General features: G+C 34.5%; 3 protein-coding genes across 8 annotated transcripts; all 3 read right to left on the bottom strand.

Moving 5' to 3' along the window:
- Positions 1–8,774: 8,774 nt before the first annotated feature.
- LOC102611279 (uncharacterized) lies at positions 8,775–11,671 on the bottom strand. The gene is made up of 5 exons (XM_006473260.4): positions 11,338–11,671; positions 10,804–11,222; positions 10,393–10,588; positions 9,601–9,732; positions 8,775–9,137 (listed from the first exon to the last, which is right to left on the bottom strand). The coding sequence occupies exons 2-5, from the start codon at positions 11,121–11,123 to the stop codon at positions 9,015–9,017; spliced, it is 771 nt and encodes a 256-aa protein (XP_006473323.2). The 5' UTR covers positions 11,124–11,222; positions 11,338–11,671; the 3' UTR covers positions 8,775–9,014.
- A 371-nt stretch (positions 11,672–12,042) lies between these two features.
- Positions 12,043–14,851, bottom strand: LOC102610375 (cold-regulated protein 27). 6 transcript variants are annotated; one of them, XM_052442128.1, is made up of 5 exons: positions 14,591–14,851; positions 13,704–13,859; positions 13,292–13,550; positions 12,583–12,698; positions 12,043–12,469 (listed from the first exon to the last, which is right to left on the bottom strand). In XM_052442128.1, exons 1-5 carry the CDS (start codon positions 14,684–14,686, stop codon positions 12,395–12,397), a joined length of 702 nt encoding a protein of 233 aa, XP_052298088.1. In that variant the 5' UTR covers positions 14,687–14,851; the 3' UTR covers positions 12,043–12,394. The 6 variants fall into 6 exon arrangements, with proteins under 6 accessions (XP_052298088.1, XP_052298090.1, XP_006473320.2 ...); XM_052442130.1 differs by having other exon boundaries at positions 13,421–13,550; positions 14,591–14,850; XM_006473257.4 differs by having other exon boundaries at positions 13,292–13,553; positions 14,591–14,849.
- A 2,719-nt stretch (positions 14,852–17,570) lies between these two features.
- LOC102610056 (uncharacterized) lies at positions 17,571–23,873 on the bottom strand. Its single transcript, XM_006473255.4, has 12 exons — positions 23,288–23,873; positions 22,715–22,889; positions 22,524–22,607; positions 22,004–22,245; positions 21,219–21,429; positions 20,868–21,032; positions 20,659–20,790; positions 20,314–20,427; positions 20,038–20,085; positions 19,393–19,471; positions 19,050–19,106; positions 17,571–17,928 (listed from the first exon to the last, which is right to left on the bottom strand). The coding sequence occupies exons 1-12, from the start codon at positions 23,473–23,475 to the stop codon at positions 17,867–17,869; spliced, it is 1,557 nt and encodes a 518-aa protein (XP_006473318.1). The 5' UTR covers positions 23,476–23,873; the 3' UTR covers positions 17,571–17,866.
- Positions 23,874–25,584: the final 1,711 nt, after the last annotated feature.

Here is a 25,584-nt window from a genome sequence, read left to right as displayed (position 1 = left end):
TGACATCCAGCTCAGAATTCTTAGGATCTCCGATGACAAGATTAGTGGTCCTGATTGGTTTCGTTGTGGGCCCATCCAAGTCAATTGTATACGGAGAGCCATGTTTAGTGCAAACGTGGAACTCTCCCGAACAAACATGGAACTCGATTATATTTCAATGCACCAAGAACCATTTGTAATTAATAGATGAGGAATCGCTTTGTGCGCACAGTTGCACACTATTAAGATTTGGAAGAGAGAAATGGGTCCCACGACTTACAGCTTTTTATCGTAAAATCTTTACATACACACAGTAGCACAATATAAGATGCGCAACTATTTGTGCCTGTACAAAACCCAAGCACAAATAGTATAAATAATTCACTTAAAACATACAAAATTTATCAACTAAAAATAAAAGCACATTAGTGATTACATTCCACGTTATTTAGGGAGAAATTTTAGAGTACTTATATTGTACTGCACTTATTTAATACATATATGACATAAATATAAAATCATCATATAATTAATAGTCATATTTAATTCATATATGTATGTCGTATATGTATTAAGTGGGCATAGTTTAATAGAGGCGCTCTATGATATATCTTATTTAAAGAAGAATCTAGAATATATTAGACGTATCATGTTAGTCATACAATAAATAAATGATATTATCACATATATCATTTATTTTTTAAAATACTAATATGTAAATAGTAATTATATTAAATTCAATTACATATCTCACTCATACAATAATTAATTATATTATCTCCTCTAAATCGTACACTTTCTCCTTGTTTAAGCTACAATTTCTAATTCCACTTCCACTCATAAAAAAAATAGGCTTGTTATATGGGTGTTCGCAGATCGGATTTTATGGATTGAATATCAATTCATATCTGATCTACGATTTTATAGATTATAAATTTTCAATCTAATACAATTGACGGATTGGCGAATTCAATCTATATGTCTGCAGATCATATACGGATTTGACCCAATCCATATCCAATTGACCATTTTATGGATCAAAATTTTTTAATTCTATTCATTCTACGAACGAATTAAATAAAAAAAATTTATACAAAAATAATTTTATTACCGGTCAAATTCAAAATTGAATAAGATTTAAATAAAAATAAAATAATACATTCAAAGTCTCAAAATATAACACAACGATTTGTTTAAATCGATACATGAAAATTAACTAAAATTATAAAAATTAACTGTTGAGAAAGTTATATTTGTTTATTTAATTATTCAATTTATTTAATGATGTTTATTATATATTATTATCAGATAAGATATGTATAATATTAATGTAACAATATTTTAATTAATTTATTTATTAGTAAGTAGTAATGCCACATTTATAAGTTTTATTTTTTATTTAATTAATTAATTTTATATATATATATTTTACGAATTCGCTGATTTTTAAGGATTTACATAAATAAATTCATATCTAATCCACCGACTACAAATTTTTAAATTTTCAATATAATTCAATTCAACAATCTATATATCAGATGTATACAAATAAGACATATTAAACGGATCGGATTAAATTATGATCACCAACCTGTCAATATCATGGCCGAGCTAGATTTTGAGACTTTTCTCAATCCCGATGGTCCATTTCCAGAGCCTTCTGACACGAGAAGGCCCCTTCTGCCCCGACCCGCTTCTTCAATGTCATCGAGAAATCTTATTGGTTACACGTTTTAAGTAGCTAGTTTCGACTATTCGTACAAACTTCATAAATTCCCAAAGCTAAAAAACTTTTTATTCCCAAAAAAGGGGAAGAACGAGAGAAAAAGAGAGTGCATTATCCAGAATTTATCAAAGCTTTAATCTAAATATATTTTTTTATAAGAGTCACCGGACACGTCATCCTTTTCAGGATTTATCCGTACGTAACAACAGAAAACGTTTTGATCATGACGGAAAAATGAGTCACCTGAAAATGTATCCTTCAGAAGTCTGAATCTTTGAAAGCCAAAGGAACAACAGGGTGTGCAGTTTAATTTAATTGACAGCCATAAGGTTGAAAATGACTCCTACAGCAATACATGCTCATGAAACTTTTACAAACCTAACCTACCTTTGTAAACGTCAGGATTCAGGATCAAAATAAATTTTCCTTTCACACATAAACTCTTAATTAATGATCATCAGCAATTTTTAGAAAATAATTAAATTTACGGGAATGGGTTCCAATGGCGATGTTGTTGTGAGGGAATCCATTATTTCGATAACATTTTGCAGATAAATAGTTTAACCTCAGAGGTAAAGCAGACCTATAGGAATGTGGCACGATTTGCTGTATCCACGTGAATAAGTACGTCTCCCTTATTTTGAATTATTAGGTGGAAAATGGGCATTGAAGAGTCAAGACCTGTCACCCCACAAATCCCAAGCCATAATCATCAATTGTGGCCAGAACAATTGTACTGCTCCAGACTCCGTAAGCAATTATTATCTGGACAGATGCTCGATCGTAAATTTGCTTTTGACCAGATTCTCTCCCTTCAACACACCATGCAATCCTTGAATGTAAAATCACCTCATAATCTTCGATAAATAAAAATATGAACGTACTGCGATGATTCAATGCAATGCAGCAACCCTAGCTTCTCCGCTACCTTTTTTCTGAATAACAGCTCGCATCTAACTGTGGTTTCTGAGAAGGATTGATAAGTATCTTGAAAGTGATTGTACATGTATACCATGGGTCATAATTGATCCATCTTTATCTGATAAGCAATCCCATGGTCATATATTGTAGCTTAATGTTCTATGCTGCAAACGGTAACCACGTGTAAAGGCATTTGTCCAAGATATGCCAATCGGGAAGCAAATATATCATAAATTGATTTCTTGTGCAACTGTGCACTATCCAAATTTCACTACTATATGCATATATAAGAATGTCATATTCTTTGGTAAGTCTCACTCTCCATTATTGTCACGTGCGCTATCACAAGCTAAACAATATACATGCGGTGAAAGGTCGTTAGCGACACACACGCATGATGACTTGGTTTGCCCTTATTTAGAAAGTGGCATCCTTTTCAAAGTAAGCAATCATACATGAAAGGAAGTTAGAACGTGTTTCGACAGGGGGCCAGCTGAGACGTGTCGAACTTCTGAGTGTTTCTCATTCAGACTTTAATTCAACACCTGCTCAATGCTGATTTGATTTCGATGGCTCCACGTGGAAAGAAAATCTAGATCGAGATACTAGATTTATTAATTGCATGGGCAGGTGTCCGCTGCTTACTAGAGCTTACGGGTACGAGAGAACCACCATGCAACAGCATTGTGTTTGGTGAGCACTCAGTGGTCCCCAAGTTCCCACTATTACATTTACGTGACAGCTTGAAGACGAAGTTAGCTTAAGCTCTCCAATGCTGTTGATGCTCCTTCCATCAGTAAATAATACAGCACAGATTCGAACAGCCCGGTCTTGAAAAGCTGCTTCATTCTTTTTTATAATGAAAATTACACTATTTGATCCTCCATTCAACGTCCGAAAGGCATGATCCAATATTTGGCCTAAATTGTCCTCAAGTCGAGTGGGTGCAGTGTCCACGTAGCCTTGCATACGGTAAGGGTACGTGCATTCGTGAAGGGCGAAAAGAAAAGTAGCTCGTCTCCGCTGCTGTATGGTTATATTAATTGCCCACGTACTCTCTAAAAATTGATCATCAAAATATTATTGCGATCTTTGTTTTCCGGATGAGCAATATACTATAAAAAAATTACATATTTTCGTTAGGGAGAAAATTCTCATAGACTAAAAATAAATATAAGCTTGAGGCAACTCTTCACTCTTAATTCTTGAGTTAGCTTTTGAGATGATTAAGGATACTGCACTCACTGTCAAGTGAGGACAACTCTATCCAAATATCGAAGAATGAATTCTATTGGCTGCATGCAGGTTGTACATACTTCGGATGTACACAAGTTTTTCTCAAACTTTAGAATTTAGATCATAGTGGTGCGTTTAGGATATAGGATAGGATCTAGAATTCCGCTCTACTACTGCAGGAAATCAATTGATGAATTATAGTAGCTTGCAAGTTTCAGTGCTATCGAACCCTTTACTCGAGGAGACTCTCCCAGAAAATTCATGAAGATTAATTTTTGAATAAATCAAAAAAAATTTTACTGCCATAACTGAGTCAATCTTCGCTGTACACATCTGAACATCAGTTTAGGAGAATACTACGCTTTATTTTTCCTTTTATTTTCGTTACAGAGTCTCTTTATTCTTTACCAAACATAAACCACACTTGCGTCTGAATAAAATTATCTCTACTACAACTCTGCAATTTTTCAATTTCTACATTAACAAGCCTAGCAAGCAAGATACTATTGCAATGAAATATAGTGGTAAATATACCTAGCGCAGTGCATGCAGCATGACTGATTAAGGGTCATTTTGGTAATGCAGTAGGTTTTAAAATAATTATTGTTAATTGTGTTGTTAAAATAATTAGCCATGAAGAGAATCAATTAAATGTCTGATAAAATTTATTTTTAAAAGTGCTGTTCAAAAGCATTTATATATATTTGGTAAATCTTACGGTTAAACTATTGTAAGAATATTAATAATTGAATTAGACATAATGTTGAATAAAATTTATTTAAACATTTATAAACATATATATAAATTTTTTTGGGTGTATATATAATAATTGATAACTATAATAATTTTACATTATTAATTTTATTTTTTATTATGTTATCTTAATATAATTGGCAATAATAATCTATTTAAATTAATGATTTTATTTCTTAATTAATATGGATAATTTTGGATTTTCATAATTATATGAGAATATATATGAAATTGTATTAAGTATGAAACTAATTATTAAAATCAGATTTTCAAAAGCTACTCCTTCCCTCCTTTTTCAAAATCTATTGTAAAATGGGATCATTTTGCCAAAAGTGATCTGTAAAAAAAAAAAAAAAATTACCAAATACCAAAATTAGCTATTAGCTTTTCAAAATGAACCTCTGAAAAGCAATCCCAAACGGGACATAAATAATTTTAGTTCACATTGAAAAAGGGCAAAACACAGGCCCTAGTGTTACATTTTATTATATTTTTTATATATTATTTTAAGTATCTATTATTAGTTATATTAACTTATTAAATGATAGTCTATTTTTATATATTAATTATTATGATATAATATAATCAAATTATACATTATTTAATTATATTTTTAATATAATTAATATAAAAAATTTGTTTTATTAGATAATATTATTTAATAATAAATTAAAAAAATTTATATTAATTGTTATAATGTAAAAATAAAAGAAAAAAAGAATATTATACTATATTGTATTGTATTATGTTATATTATGATAATAAATTATAAAATTTTATTTATTTATTTATTATAATAATAAAAAAGAATGCGGCAAACTACCGCATTAGCTAAGTCCAAATGAACTGTATTGCATAATGCAATGCAGTCTCATATTATGAGGAGCACTAAATGAACCCTAAGAGTTCAAGTCTAATGTCATAGATGAGAGAGACTTGTTTTCTCCAATTATATGGAAATAGATTTTATTCTATAACCAAAATTTTTGTGCTTATAGGTGAGAGATTTGTATTTTAATATTTAAATATATATATATATATATATATATATGTCTGTCCCATTTTAGCTAGATGTTCATACGTTGGAATATTATTAAAAACAAAAAAAAAAAAACAAAAACAAAAAGGGAAGAATTGCTGTGTTTGCAAAGTAGGGTTAGAGGTACGACTATTTCAAACATGTTCTAACTCTCATAAGCGTAGTTAAAGCCAAAAAATACGTATGACTTTTGGGGCCACCTCCTTTTCTGTCGTATTCGTATATGCACCTTTGAAGGCTACTTTTTATTTGCAACAAAATTATCTCCGAGATTCCATATCCTCAGCGTAGTAAAAGGAATCTGAAATTAATGATGCCCTCTGTCCGCTGCCGTATACGGGTTTATTTGAAACGATGCTTTAATTGAGTAGATAATTGAAAAGATGCTCTTTTCTAATGTCAGCTTCTAGACTACACGTTAATCTTTAGGATTCTGATCAGTTTATTAGCTAGCACATATTTTGAGCATTAAGATTTAAGACAAATTTTTGCATGACAGCCTGGCATAAAAATGAACAATCAAAGACAAGCTGTGAATGACACCCCCATCAACCCCCCCCCCCCCCACTTAGTGTTGAAAGCTTATTGACGCTGTTTTTTTTTTTTTTTTTTTTTGTAGGCAAGAGAATAATAATTTATCTAAAAAGAGAATGAAAGAAACTAATGATCACAATTAAAGTAGCATTTGAATTCCTCATCAATTCATTGTTTTGTCTATGCATATTGTGGAGCCAACGGCGCCCGGTATGGACTACCATCGCATCGCATCGCAACTTGTATCCATCAGCACCCCTCCCCGCCCCCCCCTACCAATATGGTTTTTGAAATTGATTCACGTACCGAAGAGTCAAAAGGGATCCCAATAATTAATTAAAAAGGTTTGGAAAAAGAATATACGTTCTACAGATTTTTTTTTTTCTTCAATTCTTTTCTCAATTATATCATTCTTTATGTTCCGATAGGCTTTGCCATCTCTTTCATCGATCGACAACCCAATCCTCAAGCACATCATCAAGTTTCTCAAAATTTGTAGCTTTTGTCTTGTTGTTCAAGAATATCCTATGTGACGGCCGCAACACAGCAGGTGATTATCAAAAAGGAAGAAATTAAGTAATGTATACATAATGGTAATTAGCCGATTGAGCTCCATGGGCTAACAAATGAAATGAACGATAGAGAATTTAAGATTAGGCTAAACAATTTTTTTTTTTTTTTTTTCTATGAAATGATTGCGAAAATGAGTGGAAACAAAGGGGGAGATAAAGCAAAAATAAGAAAAGAAAGAAAGAAAGAAAGATAAGCCACTGGCCACTGCATACTTTACTTTTGTAATTACATATATAGAGGCGAAGATAACGACGCAACTGGATTGACTAGCGGAAAAGAGAGATATAGATTCTATGGAGCTAGCTAGCTGTTCGTCATTAATTTGCAGGTATAGATACATACACATAGATGTAGTCAAATTAACAAAGAAAAGAAAAGAAAAAGAAAAGAAATTGGTGGTTGAGGGTGAGATTGGGCAGTGAGAGAGACGAAGGGTCGATGTTAACATAACTATCAACACAGCTGGAGGTTCTCCAAAAGGCGCTTCAATTATTGGCTACAGGATCGAGGTAATAAACAAAAACAAATTAACAAGAATCTTACAAGATCACGACAGGTCTTCAACCCACTTATTCCATCATTGATTACTAGGTAAAGTACGCACTTGACGTCTCTGCAGTGAGGGTTCATCCTTCATGCATATACTCCCAAATCATTGTTATATTATCTTTTAATTATTTTATTATGCGAATATATTTGTTTCCCTCGGAGTAATCATGTCCGGTATTTATTGTCTTTAGTTACTATAGTTTTCAGGAATTATGGGTGCGTGGTAACTGGTAAGTATATCGACATACGCGTTCACACTGTCATGAATTGGCTAGCAGAGCCACAGGTTCATGATATCAGTGCGAATCTCGAACAGCGTCATTGGTGACGGTAATGTTGCATGGTGATGGCAGGATTTTGTGCTCCTCCTTTTCACTTTTATTTTCGGCCTGGTCAATGGTCATCATCAACTATTTCCAAATTATCTTCAGCCGCGACCTCCCTCCTTTTTTTCTTTTTCCTTTTCCTTCCATCCTCGAGAAATTAACTAAACCGTGTTACTTTCATGCATTAGCAAGAAGACGCACTTAGATACTCATCATCAACCATCATTTTGTTTGATTAAACTGCGTAACTGGACTAATCTCTAGTTAAACAACCCCCTCCAAAAAAAAAATTGTCAACAATTAATTTGATAATTATAAACTCATTTTGACAAATTGCATGTTGTTGTTGCTCTATCTTATGCTTGAAAATCTTACAAGTTATTCTTAAAATTGAGATTAGCCACCAAAAAATCATTTTCTTCCAAGGTATTTGAAAATCTTGCAAATTATTTGTTAAAAAATAAATCTAAAAATATTTATTTGACCCCTCTAATAAAAAAAATTACCTCCATTTACATTAAAAGTTTGAATTTAGAAAGGACACATGACTTATGTAACTGTAAAATAAATGAGATTTATTAAAAAGTGAGACTTATAACGGATGTCGGAACTCGGAAGAGTCAAATAATCACACTACTCCTCGATCTTCTTAACGTCTTATGAAGAAGCTTTGGTCCATGCCAACGTGACCATCATAGGCCTGAACTCCAGAAAGCATCGGTACCGGTCATTGGGCCATCCACTCCGGCCCAACGCCGCCAAATCCCCAATCCCTCTGGACACAAGCTGCAAATCGCGTCTCAATAAGAAGCAATTGGATGCTCCACCACGTTATGTAATTACTGTTAATATTTCACAAGCATATTATATTAAGGGAGCCCCTAAGTTACATTTAATGTCACTTACACCACTCACAAGAACAGTAATACCTGTGTGGAACCTGCATAATATGTTTGAGTGGTGTAAGTTACATTAAATATAACTTAGTATTTGCCTTATATTAGAAGATTCACATCAAAGCTTCATTTATGCGACAATTAATACTTCAATATTGATTGATAAAAAAAAAAAAAACCAAGTAGGGTTTACCGTCGCACATATCGAAGATGCCACATCTAAGTTATCAATAAAAGGTGGATTGACAAGGGAAAAATAGAAATGACTGATTAAGAGCCATTTATGACCATTTGAAAGATCAATAGCTGGATAGAATACAATCATAAAAGATCTATAGCTGGGAAGGATACAAAACTAAAACCACCCAGTGCCAGTTTCACATTGTCAGATCATTTTTTGTTTGATCTCACCAGCATTCAGACTGCTCTTTGGAGGATGACATTCAATCAGCAGCAACCTGATTGAATGGAAAAACCAATCTTCATACCCTCTGTTCGTAAGTGTTTTCAAGGATTGGGGCCTCTGGCCCATAAATCAACCGGCAGCGTTCACTGAACGAGCCAACCAATCGAGAGACCACCTCCTTAAAGAACATAGACGCTGCCTGTTAAGCAGAGCCCTCAGCAAAATTAGCATCCTTCATGCTTCTCTTCATAAGTATAGTAAAAGATTCAACAATGCTAATATCCTTTCAAGTTACAAGAGGGGGTGGACAAAGTTTACACACAACCAAACTAAACTGATAGGACTGAATTGAACTGGTAGTTCCATTTGGTTTTTCCCCAGAAATTGGTTAACATTTTGTTTCCATTTTTTACCGAGCAATTGGTTTGCCTCCGGTTTCAGTTCATTCCAAACAAAGATAGAGAGAGAGAAAGATTATTCCTAACTTGATCCTATGAACTACTTTAAAAGAGCATGCCCACAATTACTTTCAATTTTTTGCAAAACCTATGGAATTTTGGTAATTCATATCCCTCTAGAAGTTAAATTGCTGAATTGCCTTCCAACTTTGTTCCTCAATATTGGCAAAGCATGATATGAAAAACCAAATGAAGGACCATTACCTGTCGATAAAGTGGTGAGTGAAACTTAAAATCCACCAAAAAGTACAGGTTGCAAGTTCCAGGAGAAGGTCCAGGATTGAATTCCCAAATATTTATTAGATGGTCAAAAAGGGAACTGTCTGATGCGGTTGTCTGTAAAATAAAGCAGAACAAAAATTTAAGACCATAAAAATTCAACAGCCAAAAGGAGAAAACATTTGGAAATCAAAATCACCTACAGTAAGGACCGTCTCAGAGTTCTAAGATATCGCAAAAATGAAATGACCAACAAATGACTCCACCATTGCACATACTGGCTCGGAGTAGGTGGTCATATTTCATCTTTTATTCCATTTCATGGTAAAGCTAGCAGCAATATCCTACATTTAAGACTTTCATCTCGATCTCAATTCAAAAAGGTATAGAGCAAGAATTGCACAGTTAACAAGAAGTTTGAACTAAAGCAGTAGGTACACAAGAAGAACTCCAATTGATACACCGTGTTTACAACTCTTAACTGCATATCCTGTTGGTATGAAGTAGAGCATTTATATAAATACAAGAATGAATGATCAGTGTATTATAGTACAACAATCTACTAGGACCAAAGTTAAATTAATGAGAAGTTTGGACTTAAGCAGTAGCTATGCAAGAAGCAATCATTTGAACAACATGTTCACAGCCCCGAAATGCATGTCCTGCTTGTCTCAAAATGGCACATTTTCTTTAAAGACGAGAATGAATGCTCTGTGCATCACAAAAATGGAGTCCAAGAAAAAGGAAAACCCAATAAACAGTTTCACATCTTGTTACCTTAACGAACTTTGGTCTGTTTAACTCCACGTGGGAAACATAACTTTCAACAAGAAATTTAAACCCAATCTCCAACTCGGCATCAAAAGATCCATCTGGGTTGTGTTTCAGTATCTCTGACCGCTGACACCAGGGGACAAACCCGTGATACAAATCAACAGCAGCAACTACATCAAATAACTGCTCCGGAGAGTAGCTGGAATTGAAAAGATATATCAGCTAATGAAAATCCAATACAAAAAATCATTAAGGGGCAGAAAATATATATGCTGCAACCATGAGGAAGTAAATTCAAGAATTTTCTTCCACAATCATGCATACTGAAGAATTAAACTTAGGAAATGAATAATGAACAAGGAAATTCAAGTGGATTACCAGAAACAAAAACAAAAGAGTTTCAAGCAAAATTACCCTAAAACACGTCGCTCTTCATAAACTTTGGATAAGACATCACCCTCTTCCCCGTCTCCGACACCAAGAAACCGCCTCCTTTGCAGAACATTACCATTATTTTGGCAAAAATTAGCTAATGAAGAACTAATATTTTGGTGAGCACCAATCAATTTATGGACTGAAGATGTTTCGATCCCTGTTATTCCACACAATCGTCGAAACTGATTGAGCTTACGTAGCTGCCCATCGCTTTTGGCAGAACTAATCAAATGTCTACTGCCCGTTGTGCGTGAAACTAAGGAACCCAAGGCTTTTGAGACCGGCATGAATGGCGGCATTGTAATATCTCACAATTTCTAAGCCCTACTCCAACAATTGGTTATAATTATGGACAGAACCGGGATTCCACAAATCCCGGAAACCAAAGCAAGCTATAACTATTGAAAAAAAAAATATCAATTAGTTAGGAAATCGAACAAATATAAAAAGGGAAAAATCGAAACCCTGGAGATCGAGTCGAGATAATCAAGGAAAGCGAGGAGCATCGCCTACCTTTCAAAACCAGCGAGGCGACTTTCTGAGGAATGAAATAAATTGGACAATGAGAGGAATCTGAGGAGATGCGTGTCGTCTTTCTTTAAAAATTAGAAAGTTGTAAAGAAAGAAAAAGAAAATAATTTTTTTTTTTTAAAAAGAAAAATTCTTGTACTAATAATTATAAATATTAAGACTGTTACACGTCGCCTTTAATTTTCTTGCCATGATTTTGGTGTCGCCGCCGAGATAACAGCTGTACGGCTGTTCCGGTTCCTTTACTCAGACGTGTATTTTATTATTGTTTCTTTCTTTTTTTAAATGACTCTCGCTCTATTAAAAAACGAAATAATATTTAGTATTCTTTTTTGTATCGTTTATATATATATATATAAAGTACAAAAATACCGAATCGAGAGACTGGTAAAGGAATATTCAATTTTTCTAGAATTGCCAGCAATATGATCTTAACCTAATAAAACGGAATTTAAAAATGTTCAATTACAATTATTCAAATTTTTAACTTCACGGAAATATTCATGCTAACTTTTCTTTCTCAGATCATTGACTTATTATTTCCATGTATGAATGTCCTTCATTTGGCGCCGATGGATGGCTTCATTTATACGCATTGATTTTTCGGAAGAATCTGTAATGCTAAACTGATGCAACCAAATAATTTTCAAAATGATATGCCCATTCGCAAAAATGAAACATAGAATGTAAGTGAAAATAGACTCGATGCGATCTCTAGCATTTCCCATTTACCTTAAATTTTAAAAGAAATGAAAACAAAAAGAAAATCTGATATTTCAGCAAACATAATGACGAATAGTATAAAAAAGCCAAAAAAAACAAAAAAAACCACCAACAACAACATGATAGTGGGCTTTAGGCTTAGATGCAGAGAGTACAGTAGATGGAAATAGCAAGTCATTTCTCCCCAGCAATGCATAAATGCTCCTATAATCTTGGGTTAAGTCAGCATAATTGATCTGCACAGAGTCCCCCGCAAGCACTCCTTTTGTTAGAAGAGGAGTAGATAAGCAAGCCATTTGCATTCTTGTTCTTCATCTCATCTGGCTGGAAAAACACACTTCTCAGGACAGTTTTCTGTCATGGTACGCTTGCTTTGCTGGCGTGGGACAACCTAAAAGAGCATGACCAAGATGGACAATGTTAAACTAAGATCGCCCAGACAATATCATAATCTTACTTCTTAGCTCTCACAAAAGCTGCTTATGAATTAAGTGTACATGTTACCTGATCATCATGGCTTGAAGCATCAGGTTTCTCAGTTTTCATCTTTTTTGAGCTACATGTACAGCTTGCTTTCTCACCTTTACTCTCTTCATCAATGAAGTTCTGATCCGACACCTCTGCAAGAAATCAAAGCATCGTCAGAGTCTCAGAGAGTTGGTAAGCTATATGCAACATAGCCCATCACCTCTCTGCCAATGAATTAAAGAACCTTCTAATTTGTAACAGCAACACGAATCTTATTGTAGAAAATAAAATTTCTCATGAAATCATTTCTTGCTCTTCTTCCTCTAACTCTGTACTCAACTCGATCACACTTTACCCTGGACTAGATGAGGTGGCTTCATGAAAATTTTTAATCCCCCATGACTAAATCTTTATCTTATTCTTTCAAGTATATACCAGATATATCTATTACTGAACTCTTGTACACCCATATTTATCAATGCATATTGCCACCTTCAGCCTCCTAAGAACTTTTATGATTGACGAATTAGAAGAGAACAGAACCCAAAATAAACTATAGAATAAATCAAAGATGCGGATCATTTAATGTGATTAACCGATAATTTCACATTGTGGAACCGGTGATAAATTTTACTTCACTCATGTGATGACATTAAACAAGCAAGATACAGGAAAAAGGAGGTGTGAAGCAATGGATGTAAAGTAACAAATATTTGCCCTTAGATTAAAGTATAGCTGTCAGCACCTGCACTACTGCCAGACAAATCATGACGACACAAATGAGACGCATCAAGGTGTTCAGATCTAGTAGCTGCTTCATAGGACACTGCCTTCTTCCCACTAATATTGATTACTATTTTTGATCCAGCAATACCTGGAGGATATGGAGACGCAAATGTTTTTGGCTTGCATTCAGATTTAAAATGCCGGATCCACGGATTTGCCGAAAGACCATGAGAATTGCATGTCCTATTTGGTTGAAATTCAGGTCTCTCTAAGTAGAGCTTCTGCCAGCAACCACGTCGAAGAATCTTAAACTAGAATAAAGATAGAAAGAAACAATAAAAATAACAAAGACCACACTTTTGTAAGCACAGAACATGTACAAAAGCAACAGAGTCGACAGTCCTTCAAACAAGAGTCGTGTTCAAACAAACCTGGCCAGAAGTAGCACAATGCATTTTCCTAGATGATGTAACATCGCTCCGAGCAGGAATATCCGCAGCACTATATAACTGGTTAACAAATGATGCTTCCATGGATTTAAGGTACAAACTATGCTTCTCATCTGTCCATTCTGTTACTCGTGAATCCTGATATGCAATTAACATTGTGATCAGAAACCCTTAAACAAACAAGGTAGATTTCAACTGAGAACATGGGAGCAAGAAGCACTTTTAAGAAATACATGTAAAGGTTTAACATCATAAATCGATTTTGGCACTTAATTGCATTTTTATTTATCTACTTTCTTCTAAACAAAGCTTAAAGCCATTCAAACGTGTCGTTGAGAAGCCGTAATTTTAAAATATTTGGTAAACACGTATTGTAATTTGAAAGTTAAGTTAAATTTTTCCTGTAATTTGAAAGTTAAAGTTAAATTTTTCCACACTAAGCATAATGAAAAGCCTATATTATTATTTTTATCGCAATTATTATTTAAAAATTACATTTACCCTACATTGCCGATTTTCATTTAAAAACTACAACTTTTTTCTTTTCTTTTCTTTTTTCCCACGACAGACCTCAATACTAAACTGGCCTTGGGACCTTAACATGGTGACGTAATCAAACTACTGTCATTGACCTAATCTGATAACCCTTATGAAAATAAACCAAGCAACTTTACCTATTCCTTCAGGTAACCCCAATTCAATCACGATTAGTTCATCAAAGAAACCAAATATATCACGAAGGAAAGTTGACAAAATATTCAAAATTGTTGGTCTTTCTTAATATTATGCATAAAAGCTTGGTCAGGATTCATGATTTTATTAGCGCTTGTAAAGGACATCAAAGGAAGAAGAGATATATGATACCATACCAGGCTCCAAGGCTCTTTATCGCCTGATTTGTCAGGACCCAATTGATCAGATGCACGAGGAGTCGTCTGATTTTCATTGCTCCCTAAACCATCCATGCAAACACACAATTTTAAAAGCCCGCCCTTTATTCAGAAGATAAAAAGAGTGTTCTTTCCTTCTTTTATTTTATTTTTTCTAATTCTGTTTTAGAGAACAAACAATTTGACAAACAGAGTGAGAAAAAGAGAAGAAGAAGAAGAAGGGGGAAAGTAGAGGAGGTGGCCTTGGGTGAGATCAAAGAACGTTACAGTTGTCACCGCTTTTACACGTGTCATGGGCCATCATGTTGCCACGTCAACGCCCGCGCTTATTAGAACTGGATCGTAAGCAGATATTTTTGGGAATGTCGAAAATATCTCTTGCGCTTCCTTTCAACTCCTTGACTTGATAGTTAAGAAATACCGCGGCATTATTTCTGAATTTTTTTATTATTTTAATAAAAGAATTTTAAAACCCAAAAAAAAAAAACCTAATGTGAATAGTACCTACATTACAAAAAACTCCTCTGGCTTTGTTTAATGTGAACAGTGTGCTGTTATGGTATATTATAATGCACTATGATGCATTATTAATAATTTACCAAACATGAAATTGTATTGCATTATAATCTCATGTAAATTGTAATGTAGTGTTAAGGGTGGTAAAAATATCCATCTATTCTGGACTCGGATTGAGCTTGGGCAATGTGGGTCGAGTAATACTCGGTTTGGATCGTTCCTGAACATCACTTAATAAATCCAGGACTCAGCCTAGAACCCATATTTTATTAAAAAATATTATAAAATATATATATTATTTTAAGTTTTTATATTTGTTTAATTCATCTATTATATATATGTAAAGTTTTAAACATTTAAATCTTATATTTTCATGTCTAATTTCATTGAAATAAATTTAAAAAATTTAAAATTACAAAAAAAATAATAAAAATTATACTTATATAATATTAAAAAAAAGTATAAAATTCGGGTATTCAAATTAAAACCCAGCCCGATGCTGGTTTTTTAAGCTTGGCTTAGGCATCTAAAAATGTACATTCGGTCCTAATCCGGGCATTGCGATACTAGGACCCGAACCCAAGTTTTACCAACCCTACTGTAGCATGTTAAACAAATGAATTGTGTAGTATATACTCCAACAGCTCAAAATACACAAAATATGCATTGAATAGTTTGACCCTTCAATATTACAATAGTGTGTCAAATGAAGGAATTGCGTGGAATATACTCCAATTAGCTTAAAATACACGAAATATGCATTGACTATTTTGACCCTTTAATATTGTGCATGTATATCTCAAAAAACCTACAAAAAATATAAAAATACCCTCAATTAAATCTTCACAAAATTAGATAAAATATCTTAAAGTCAAGCGAAAAACTTACTATACTCCTACTGGACATGTTCAAAAACTTATTCAACTTCTCCTTGGCTTGCTCAAAAGGTTATTAGATTTCTACTCGGCTTATTTAAAAGACTTACTCAACCCCTATTCGACTTGTTCAAAAACTTACCCGACTCCATCTGACTTGTACAAAAAAAATTATTTGACTTATTAAAAAAACTTACATGACTCTTACTCGACATATTAAAATAACTTACATGACTCTTACTCGACATATTATTACTTGACTTATTCAAAAGACTTACATGACCCTTACTCCACTTATTAAAAAACTTAATTGACTCCTATCGACTCTTACTCAACTCTTACTCACTTATTCAAAACTTACTTGAATTCTAATTAACTTGTTCTTATTTAACTTATTTAAAAGACTTACTCGACTTATATTCAACTTGTTCAAGAATTTACCCTACTCCTACTCGACTTGTTCTTACTTGACCCTTCACTTTTTCAAGATGTTTATTCGACTCATGCTCCACTTGTTCAAAAAACTTACTCAACTAATTATTTGAGTCTTCTTATGCTACTCGATTTACTATTAGACTTAATCAACTTACAATTACCCTTACTCAACTCTTACTCGACTTCATACTGGACTCACTTTACTTATTTCTTAACTACTTGACTTACTTGACTCACTTCTAGTTCGACTATATACTCGATTTACTGAACTCACTCACTTCACTTTTTACTTAACTAGATACTCGACTTAATTAACTTGTTATTCGATAGATACTTTTTTGGGCCTATTTTAACTTTTTCTTCTTCTTTTTCTTGACATATCTATGTAACAGGGAGTAAATTTAACATTTTGGGATAAATAGGGTATATTTAAATTAAAGAAACTCGTGGCTAATACACCTTATTTCATTGCGAGATTATGTACTTTAACAGCGACTGTTCATTACTAACGTCTAACGCCGTTACTCCTACTCGCTCTTCTTTTAATCTCTTACCTGTTTGTGTCCCGCTCCTTTGCCAACGATTTTATTTAAAAACATAGGAATTTCATTTCCACTGAAATGGAAGTGGAACAGAAACAACAGGACCCCATCAATATAATTAATAGTTGGTTGAAAACGCAAGTAATCCAAAAGGAAAATATCTCCGCAACAAAAAGATCAGCACATTATTTCCAAGAAAGGGGCAGGCGAAGAAAACTGGACAAGTTTGTCCTGCCACACCTAGTTGATAGCATAAACAAGACAAATGGGTTCTGCACTTAATAACGTGCCGTTCTGTTTCCCGTATCAAAATCATCAGCAAACACGTGCATACATACACTCTCTAATAGGCGTTGAAAATTAAAATGGCCACTCATGTTCATAGAGTCATAGCTTCCACTTACAAATGCTATTGGATACTTAACAAATGGGGGGATCTCAGACTCACTGTAGTGATCAAACAAAACAAAATGAGCCCAGCGCGTCAATGTAGGTGTAGCCAGCTAAAAATTCTATTACAGGACATTAATAAAACTATATGAACTCTATTTCAAATGTGATTTTTTTAGCAAAATTGGCATTGACAAGGAATTGAGCTTAATCCAGGCTTTACATTAGCTCTTATTTATTATATCAGTATAAGAAAGAATTGAACATATTTGGGGCTTCACAGTAACTCTGATAGATGACATTTGCAGTACGAAAAAAAAAGAATTACGCTTGAGATCACATCGACTTTTAGGCTGACCTCCTTATTCTCGGGTCGTTACTCCCCACAGTTCTTTGCCATAATCGGTTTTTATACAAAACCTGCTTTTGAAGGTTATACACGCAATGGAATAAAAATAGGAACGGAACTCCCGAATAAGTAAAACAGAATGATCCACTCAGGTTTCCTGCTTCTGCTGATCACACTCTGAAATGGCAGTTTCCTGCACGTCAATCCTACCTGCATCAGCCAGAAAAAAATAAAAAAATAAAAAATGGGTAGTCGCCAGGGTTCCGCTTGGACTATATCAAGATGGACCTAGCTTGAAATCGTCAACTCTTTAAGTTTGTCAGTTGCGCAAGATTCAAGGCACTCAACTTTCCAGAACCGTTCCCCACGAAGAAAGTTAAAGAAAAAGTCATACAGGAGAATATTTTCTTCAAACATAGAAAAAGGAGTTCCCTAGTGGAACCGCTTCATTCAAAAGACGCCATGTCGAGCAGATAAAAAGTCCAAAGATGCTTGAACTAAGCTATAAACTATATAACTCCTATGTGAAGCATTTGAAGAAACATGTTTACAAGGCCTGAAATAAAAAAAGAACATGCACATTTGGAATGCAGTTCTGAAATTTATGGTGCATATATTCCAATAAAATAGTTATAGGAAAAATTCAATGTACATGTTTTAGTTGTTAGTTAATTCCTGCTTAACAGGGAACTGTATTATCATTATTATTTTTTAAATAGCAACTGTTCATTAATTTAACAAAATGGTTTCGCCACTTCGGCCTTGGCCGAAGTGGTGGGCTGCTGCCCTCACAAGCATTGTGAGGGCAGCGGTTCTAGCCCCCACAAAAGCATTGTGGGGGCTAAATGTTCTTTATATCCTTCTCCCTTGCGAAATGCAAGTGGAGTATGGACATCTCTCATGTGAGGGGTTATTTGTATTGGGCATGTACTTCATAGAATTCATTGTAATAATGTAAGTCCCAATCATGTATATCTGATTGTAAATATCAGTGTAATACCTCTGCTACAATAAGCAGTTGTTGTTGTAAATATCTGTGTAATGCAGTAATCTGATGATTAATCAGTCTCAAAAAAAAAAAAAACAAAACAAAAACAAAATGGTTTCATGATTCTCCTCTCAAAGTGCAACGCATATATGCTATTATGATAAATAGTTCCATAATCAGCTGTGGACACATAGTAAATCTAGGGAACTAGATTCCTCTGCTCTGATTACTAGATAATTTGTCATGAAAAAAAAGGTACAGCATCTCCTGTCACAGCCAAGATAGTAGTACAACCGTACCCAATATCAAAAAGCGTTATAGTAAAAGATATAGTATATCATACCTAACAAAGAAATCAAAGAGGGAACTTTTGATGATCCATTCGACCTCATGTCCGTACCTGCAAAACCACATTTAAATTAATAAATATAGTGCTGTATCTTAAATAATGCAAGATAAAACATAAACATTATATACCATCATCAGCATGATTTCATATTGTGCAGGTGACTTCCTCCCCCACCACCCCAAAAAATATGGAAAAAAAAAGAGAGAAAAAAAGAGAGAGGAGCCACATGGTTCATCATTCAGTCAAAACTAGGTTTGTCTACTAATATGGTTTACTAAACTAGAACAAGACATGAAAATGGTCTCCAAAAAGCTATTAAACAGCAGAAGCGGCCTACCTGAATTTTCAAGTGATTTAAGGACATCAGATTTCTTAAATGTATATCCGATAAAATTGGTATCTTTTGATGTCAGCATCTGCAAATCAAATGGAAAATGAACTAGAAATTTAGTATTGTATCTAATGTAAAACAATCATGCTAGTTAATTTAACACTTATCAGGTTATAGAATAAAAATTATCCCCACAGTTTAACACCAGGAAGCACTAAACCAAGAGAAAGCATTTGGTACACCAGGTTTTTAACTAATACAATTTCAAGATTTCAGTCAGAGATGTTCAAGGATATTTGAACTTCTTACGACTTAACTGTGTGAAACATAACTGCAGCCAGATTTAACAAGCTATTCAGCTTGTTTCATCACGTAAGCTAATAATCAGAATAATATGGAACTCATTATTGATCAAAACACCACCACCCTAATTCCATCACAACTTATAGAAAAGACAGGGAAAGAAACAATGAACATGCTTCAAAGTAACAAGCATGCTTCTAATCAAAGAACCACTGCATCGTACAGTCTGAAACTTCAAATGTTTTGTGCTAGCAATTCCTTTTATGAATGTATGCCCGCAAATTAAGTTAGCCTTCTTTGTGATCATAATAACATAGGAAGAATATCAGAGGAAATGAGAGTCGTTACCTTTCTCCAAGGTCCCACACTTGGTATCTCCGATGGTGGGCCGTCTACCTGTAGAAAATGTGGAGGCTCAGAATAGAATTAATTTTACAAGATATAAAACAGAAAAAAAAATGTAAAAATGTGGCATTGCATAAGGAGATTTGAGTGATTAGAATCTGTGTTGACGATTCTTGACTTGCAAGAAATGTTTCAACAGTAGAATGAGCTTCAAAACTGCAAATATGTCATTCTCTTATTACTCTAAACAATTAAACCTAAAAGTTCTAATCTACTTACTTCTGGAAACTTCTCAAAATTCTGAGTATCCAGCTCCCCATTGACTGTAGGCTTATATGCAGCTTCCATTTCATACAACTTGTCCCATTGGATTCCTCTGAACCATGGATGTTCCTAAAAAACATTTGATGACTTAAAATCACAAATATGAGTAGCACAAATCAATCCACCAAGCATAAGTATTTGGCCTACATATTCTTATTACTGGAATTAAAGAGATATACATCTACTATTAGCTGATGAATGGTGTCATAGTATCAACAAGGTAAACTAAAAGCAAAAGTTTCCAAAGTTCAATAAATAAAGTTTAATGGGGACACTGTTACATATTGTAAAGATGATTACCTTCAATTCTTCAACTCCTCTGGTTCCAAGCCTTGTCTCAACATCACAGAGCAAGTGACAAATCAGATCCCTAGCCTCATCTGATATTTTTGGTTCTTCAGGGAATTTCAGGCATGTTTTCCAATTGACTATCTGAACAAGACAGAAAGAATATTTAGCACATTTGAAGGATGTTGAGGGTGTAACTACAATCCTGAACTAGATATTACCTTGCGGCATGTGATCCTTGGATCATCAGAACAGAAGGGAGGATAGCCTATCAGCATCTCATACATGATTGCACCCAGGGACCACCAATCACACTCCATTCCATATCCCTTCTTAAGCAAAACTTCAGGTGCCATATAATCAAGAGTTCCAACAGTTGAATAAGCCTATAGAACATAGATACAACATGCTTGATAACTTTCAACAGATAAACATGACCACTCGAGAAGAATGACAGGAGAAAGATATAGGAACTGCAACAAGTTTCCGTACAAAAGAAAGCCATTGCACGATAAGTCAAACTACACCTAATATATAACATGAGGTTTAGAAAACGAGATTAATGAAAATACCAATGCACGGCGATTACGTTTCCACTGCTGCAAACGCTCTTTTGGCATCATCCACTGTCCTTCAGCTTCGCTTACAGTTTCCTGGTTTATAATGTCTTCATCTTCCAATAGAATTGATGAATATTTGTCCTCTAGGGGCTTGCACAAACCAAAGTCTGAAAGCTTCAAATGGCCATTTTTGTCTAGTATCAGGTTATCTGGTTTTATATCCCTGCAAAGCAGAACAACCTCAGGGCCAAAGATCCGGAAAAGCTGAATGTCATTCATTGCTGTTCAATTAATGGTCGGAAGCAGAATGTAGGGGGAAAAAAATGTCAGAGCCTTTTAATTAAGCAACATCTCTAATCCAGCTGCTTGGGTCAAGAATAAATTTTGAAAAACTTGTATATTTTTTGGTCTATCCTGACCAAATAGTCAGGCTCTGCAATGAACTTGCGCTGTGGCAAAGAGTTTTCACCACAAAAATAAATTATGCCTACGAACTTCAGCCTAGCAAGACTCAGTAAAAGGAAAGGAAAGGAAAGGAAAGAACTTTCACACAGCACTACTTGGGCCTGAAATTTGAACCAACCATGGTATACAGCAGGATGACTAAGCAGATCACAGAAGCTTGCTAAAAGTTGCCACAATATCCAAACACCTCTTTCACTTTCAGTGGATGAAAAGTCTATTGAATCCTTAAAAAAATTAGTGACATCCTCCCACCCACCAATTTTTCTATAGCAAAAACATATGCATAAATCTTTATACTGTCAATAATTTAAGCTACCATATAACTGTCATACCTATGAACATAGTTATGTTGGTGAATTGAATGAATAGCCAGAACGCTTTCTGCTATGTAAAAACGTGCAACATCCTCGGAAAGAATATCTTCTCTCATTAGTAATGTCATAATGTCACCACCAGGTAAATACTCCATGATGAGATATAAGAAATCAGAATCTTGAAAAGAGTAGAAAAGCTGTACTATGCACCGACTATCAACCTCTGCAAGTAAGTTCCTCTCTGATCGAACATGCTCAACCTGGTATACAGAAACAGAATAAAGAAGAAAATTAATGAATATTAAGGGGTACAAAAAAAGTATAAAAGTTAATCTGATTTTCAAAATGAATTATACATAAATATTATTTCTCAACAGCAAATCCATTGATTTGAAAAGTTAAGAAATTCATTGATTTCAAACTTTACAGTTACAACACTTTATCCAAGTCTTCTGATTAATTCTAGTTTATCAGCCTAATATCCATTGAGGGTAATGATCATAGCATGTAAATAGCAATTCTACTCCGGTGGTTTCACCTGTCCTCGTTTAAGCATCTCCGATTTCTTCAATTTCTTCATGGCAAAGATCTCTCCAGTAGTTTTAGCACGACATAACCTGACCTGTGTTGATAAACACAATTTTGGACAAGTGTGATGTTAACAGAATTTGATATTACCGTGCTCTGTCTACGCACATGGTTACTAATGGTATGTTCAATAAAACATACCTCACCAAATGCACCTTTTCCAATTAAAGTTAATTGCTCAAAGTCATCAATCCCAATTTTACGCCTCTGCAGCCTCATATATTCAGTTTCTCTGCGCTCTAAATTCCTCAGCATCTCCTCTTGTTCCTCATTTGAGACCGCAGCTTGTTGTGCTCTCATTTGAAGGGCTCTACGCCTAAAATATGCTCAGATTGATAAAGCTTTATTATTATTTATTTCAGAATTAGATCAAATAAATTCAATTTGCCTTTTCTCTATCTCATATGAAGGCAAAGATACGCATCGCTACTCTTAAATTATCACTAGATAAACAATTAATTAACATTCTAGCCTTAATTAAGTGTCAAGTGATCAATCAAACCAGTTACGAATTTAACATCAATATATGAAGAACTGCATCTACATTCTACTCTCAATATGGGAAATCAATCTATAAAATAAATGCAGCTCACATTAGCATAATAAGTAACAAAACCGCAAGCACTGAATTCTAGTTCTCCGGCCTTACATGATTCTAGACGACACACGTCAAATTCCAATAGAAACAAAAAAAAAAAGTTTAAAGAACTGAACCTCTCTTTACGATCTTGCAATCCTTGCAAGTAGTTCTTGTAATGATTCTCAATGAACTGCTTTGCGGCAGCGGCTTTCTGTCTCGTCACCGGCGATGAAACGGACACGTCTGGATCCAAATCGAATTCACGAGCAGCCGGCTTCAAGTTTAGAGCACCTAATCTAACCGTATCATCACGACCGTCCATTTTCGCCGAAATCAGATCAGTTTTTGCAATTATCCTAAATCAGAGATACATCTGCTGCAAAGCTTAGGAGGAAGCGAAGAGTTTCGAGGAGAGATCTTAGGAGTCAGTGTCAGTCTGTGTTTGTGAAAATGACTGAAAGAAAGAGAGAAATGAACTGGCATGTAACTTCATTTGTTGATAATTTATATGGCACGCAGGGCTGTCTTATCTGCTATCTGTTTTCCTTTTTGTTAAGATTTTAATTTGTCATTTCTTTTCTTTTCTTTTAATTTATAGGGAATTGAGTGCGATCAACGCCAGCGATTTTCAGACTTTCGTTTTCTCGCATGAACTGGAATCTCCGGAGCACAATTTGAAAATTAAAAAAAAAAAAAATTCATTTACTTATTTCTGACTTTTAAACGAAATTACAATCGGCTGAGTGGCTTGTTTCTCGGTCAGTGTCGGCGGAGATCTATAGAAAATTATAAATAAGTCTGAGCTGGCTTTCCGCACGATCGAATCACGCGCGCAGCATAGTACGGTTCCACGTGGCATTTCCAGCAGTCTAGTCAGTGTCAAAGGTGTTCTGCGAAGCAAGATTTGATTAATTGACTCATCAAATTTTGCGTGGTCCAGGGATCAGGAAGTGGACACTGAAATCGTGGAGTAGTAAGTGGTTCGTGAATCACGCTGCGAAAGATGTTGGTACTTCATTCAGCAAGGCCGCCGGCTTGGATTGGAGGCAGCAAGGGCATGCCACGTGGGTTCTAGAAAAAGGTCCATTGATTTCATATTCTATGGAGTAATTATGTGATCCATGTGCTAAGCTGTAAAACACATTCAATAATCGTCTTAAATGGGACAGCTATTGCAAGATACGGTATTTCATCTAGAACATGATCCATTACTTGATTACTTCCAATCACGGTGACATAGATGAACTTTTTTTTTTTTTTTATCTCATGTCTACTATCAAAGATTCAATTTGATTTGGGAACTCCTACACCATCAGTACTCTTCGAAAAAGCAATTATTGCCAATACATTTAATGATGATTTTAATTGCATCGAAGTGTAATTATCAGTTGAAGCCTAACCCACTTCAACTTTATAACTTGTACGACGCCAGAGAGTGCTAATCCAACCTGTTCCATTATTATAAGTAGATAATGCCTTTGTTATGGTTGTTTTATCATGTATGGAAACATATTACTACATGCTTCAACGATCCAAGAGGGTGCATCTGAATTAACACATACAAGTGAAGGTATTTACAATATGGTAGACAAGGGAAGCATTAGTCTTAGTCATGCAGCAGAACCACTACCACGCTTGAATTTGAATGTGGGCAGATTTGAAAAGTTCAACAGTTGTCTTACTTTTGCCATATGAGGTAGCGTCAAAATTAAACTATCAAACACTGAGATGCAACTTTTAGGCAGCAATGCACCGTCTAGGAAGTCAAGAATTTGCATTTCTCTATCCCTTTCTGCCAGACGCAAAATGATAACCTCCTAATGCCAGGCCAATCACTCATGTCGGTTGAAGAGGAACATTTAAACGAGAAGAGCTAAGACCGAAAATTAATGCTCTCGGTTACTTTAAGGATTGCTTCTGAAATGTCAAGTGCCAAAGGAGAACCTCTTGGGAACACCTAAGACCGAAAATTAATGCTCAAATAAGATCCTCAATTAGATCAAAAAATGGACATAGATGTAGTGAAAATGCAAATGAGGAGAGAACAAGAACTTACAAATCAAAATCCTCCAAGCTTTTGGGTTCTCCCTGCTCCAATGTAGCATTTGCAGAACTTAACTAGGAAGAACCAAGAAAGCTGCAGCAATATCACCACTCTCAAAGGCCATTGGGTATGAAGTGATAGAATTATACCTGTTCAATCAACTAGCTTGAATATCAATCCTTTATTCGTGAGAATCTTCATGTACCTACAAAAGGTACTTGGATGCTTTTGTCTGTATTTATGTTTAGAGAATTTATGGATCTAGATTTTGAGTTTCCCTTTACTTAAATTAGAACTATTCAGAAAAATCATTTCTTGATTCTTTTTGCTCTATTTATATAGATAGATACACTATTGGTGTAACATCTTATTGTTTAGATCTTCAAG

This window comes from Citrus sinensis, chromosome 5 (assembly GCF_022201045.2).
Source record: "Citrus sinensis cultivar Valencia sweet orange chromosome 5, DVS_A1.0, whole genome shotgun sequence".
Taxonomy (NCBI): domain Eukaryota; kingdom Viridiplantae; phylum Streptophyta; class Magnoliopsida; order Sapindales; family Rutaceae; genus Citrus; species Citrus sinensis.
Note: the sequence above shows the minus strand (reverse complement) of the source record. Positions and strands in the feature narration are given on the sequence as shown.

What these genes read in the sequence shown, in the direction of transcription:
- LOC102610056 (XM_006473255.4), bottom strand. Translation starts at nt 23,475, where the DNA reads ATGGACGGTCGTGATGATACGGTTAGATTAGGTGCTCTAAACTTGAAG. An exon ending in TTGCAAGATCGTAAAGAGAG is followed by an intron (nt 22,890 to 23,287) that starts GTTCAGTTCTTT and finishes AGCATATTTTAG; the next exon opens with GCGTAGAGCCCTTCAAATGA. An exon ending in GTGTGGGACCTTGGAGAAAG is followed by an intron (nt 19,472 to 20,037) that starts GTAACGACTCTC and finishes TTTGATTTGCAG; the next exon opens with ATGCTGACATCAAAAGATAC.
- LOC102611279 (XM_006473260.4), bottom strand. Translation starts at nt 11,123, where the DNA reads ATGCCGCCATTCATGCCGGTCTCAAAAGCCTTGGGTTCCTTAGTTTCA. An exon ending in GAAGAGCGACGTGTTTTAGG is followed by an intron (nt 10,589 to 10,803) that starts GTAATTTTGCTT and finishes TTTCAATTCCAG; the next exon opens with CTACTCTCCGGAGCAGTTAT. An exon ending in ACAGACCAAAGTTCGTTAAG is followed by an intron (nt 9,733 to 10,392) that starts GTAACAAGATGT and finishes TTTATTTTACAG; the next exon opens with ACAACCGCATCAGACAGTTC.
- LOC102610375 (XM_006473256.4), bottom strand. Translation starts at nt 14,686, where the DNA reads ATGGATGGTTTAGGGAGCAATGAAAATCAGACGACTCCTCGTGCATCT. An exon ending in TTTGTCTGGCAGTAGTGCAG is followed by an intron (nt 12,699 to 13,291) that starts GTGCTGACAGCT and finishes GATTTCTTGCAG; the next exon opens with AGGTGTCGGATCAGAACTTC. An exon ending in CTTCAAGCCATGATGATCAG is followed by an intron (nt 12,470 to 12,582) that starts GTAACATGTACA and finishes ATGCTCTTTTAG; the next exon opens with GTTGTCCCACGCCAGCAAAG.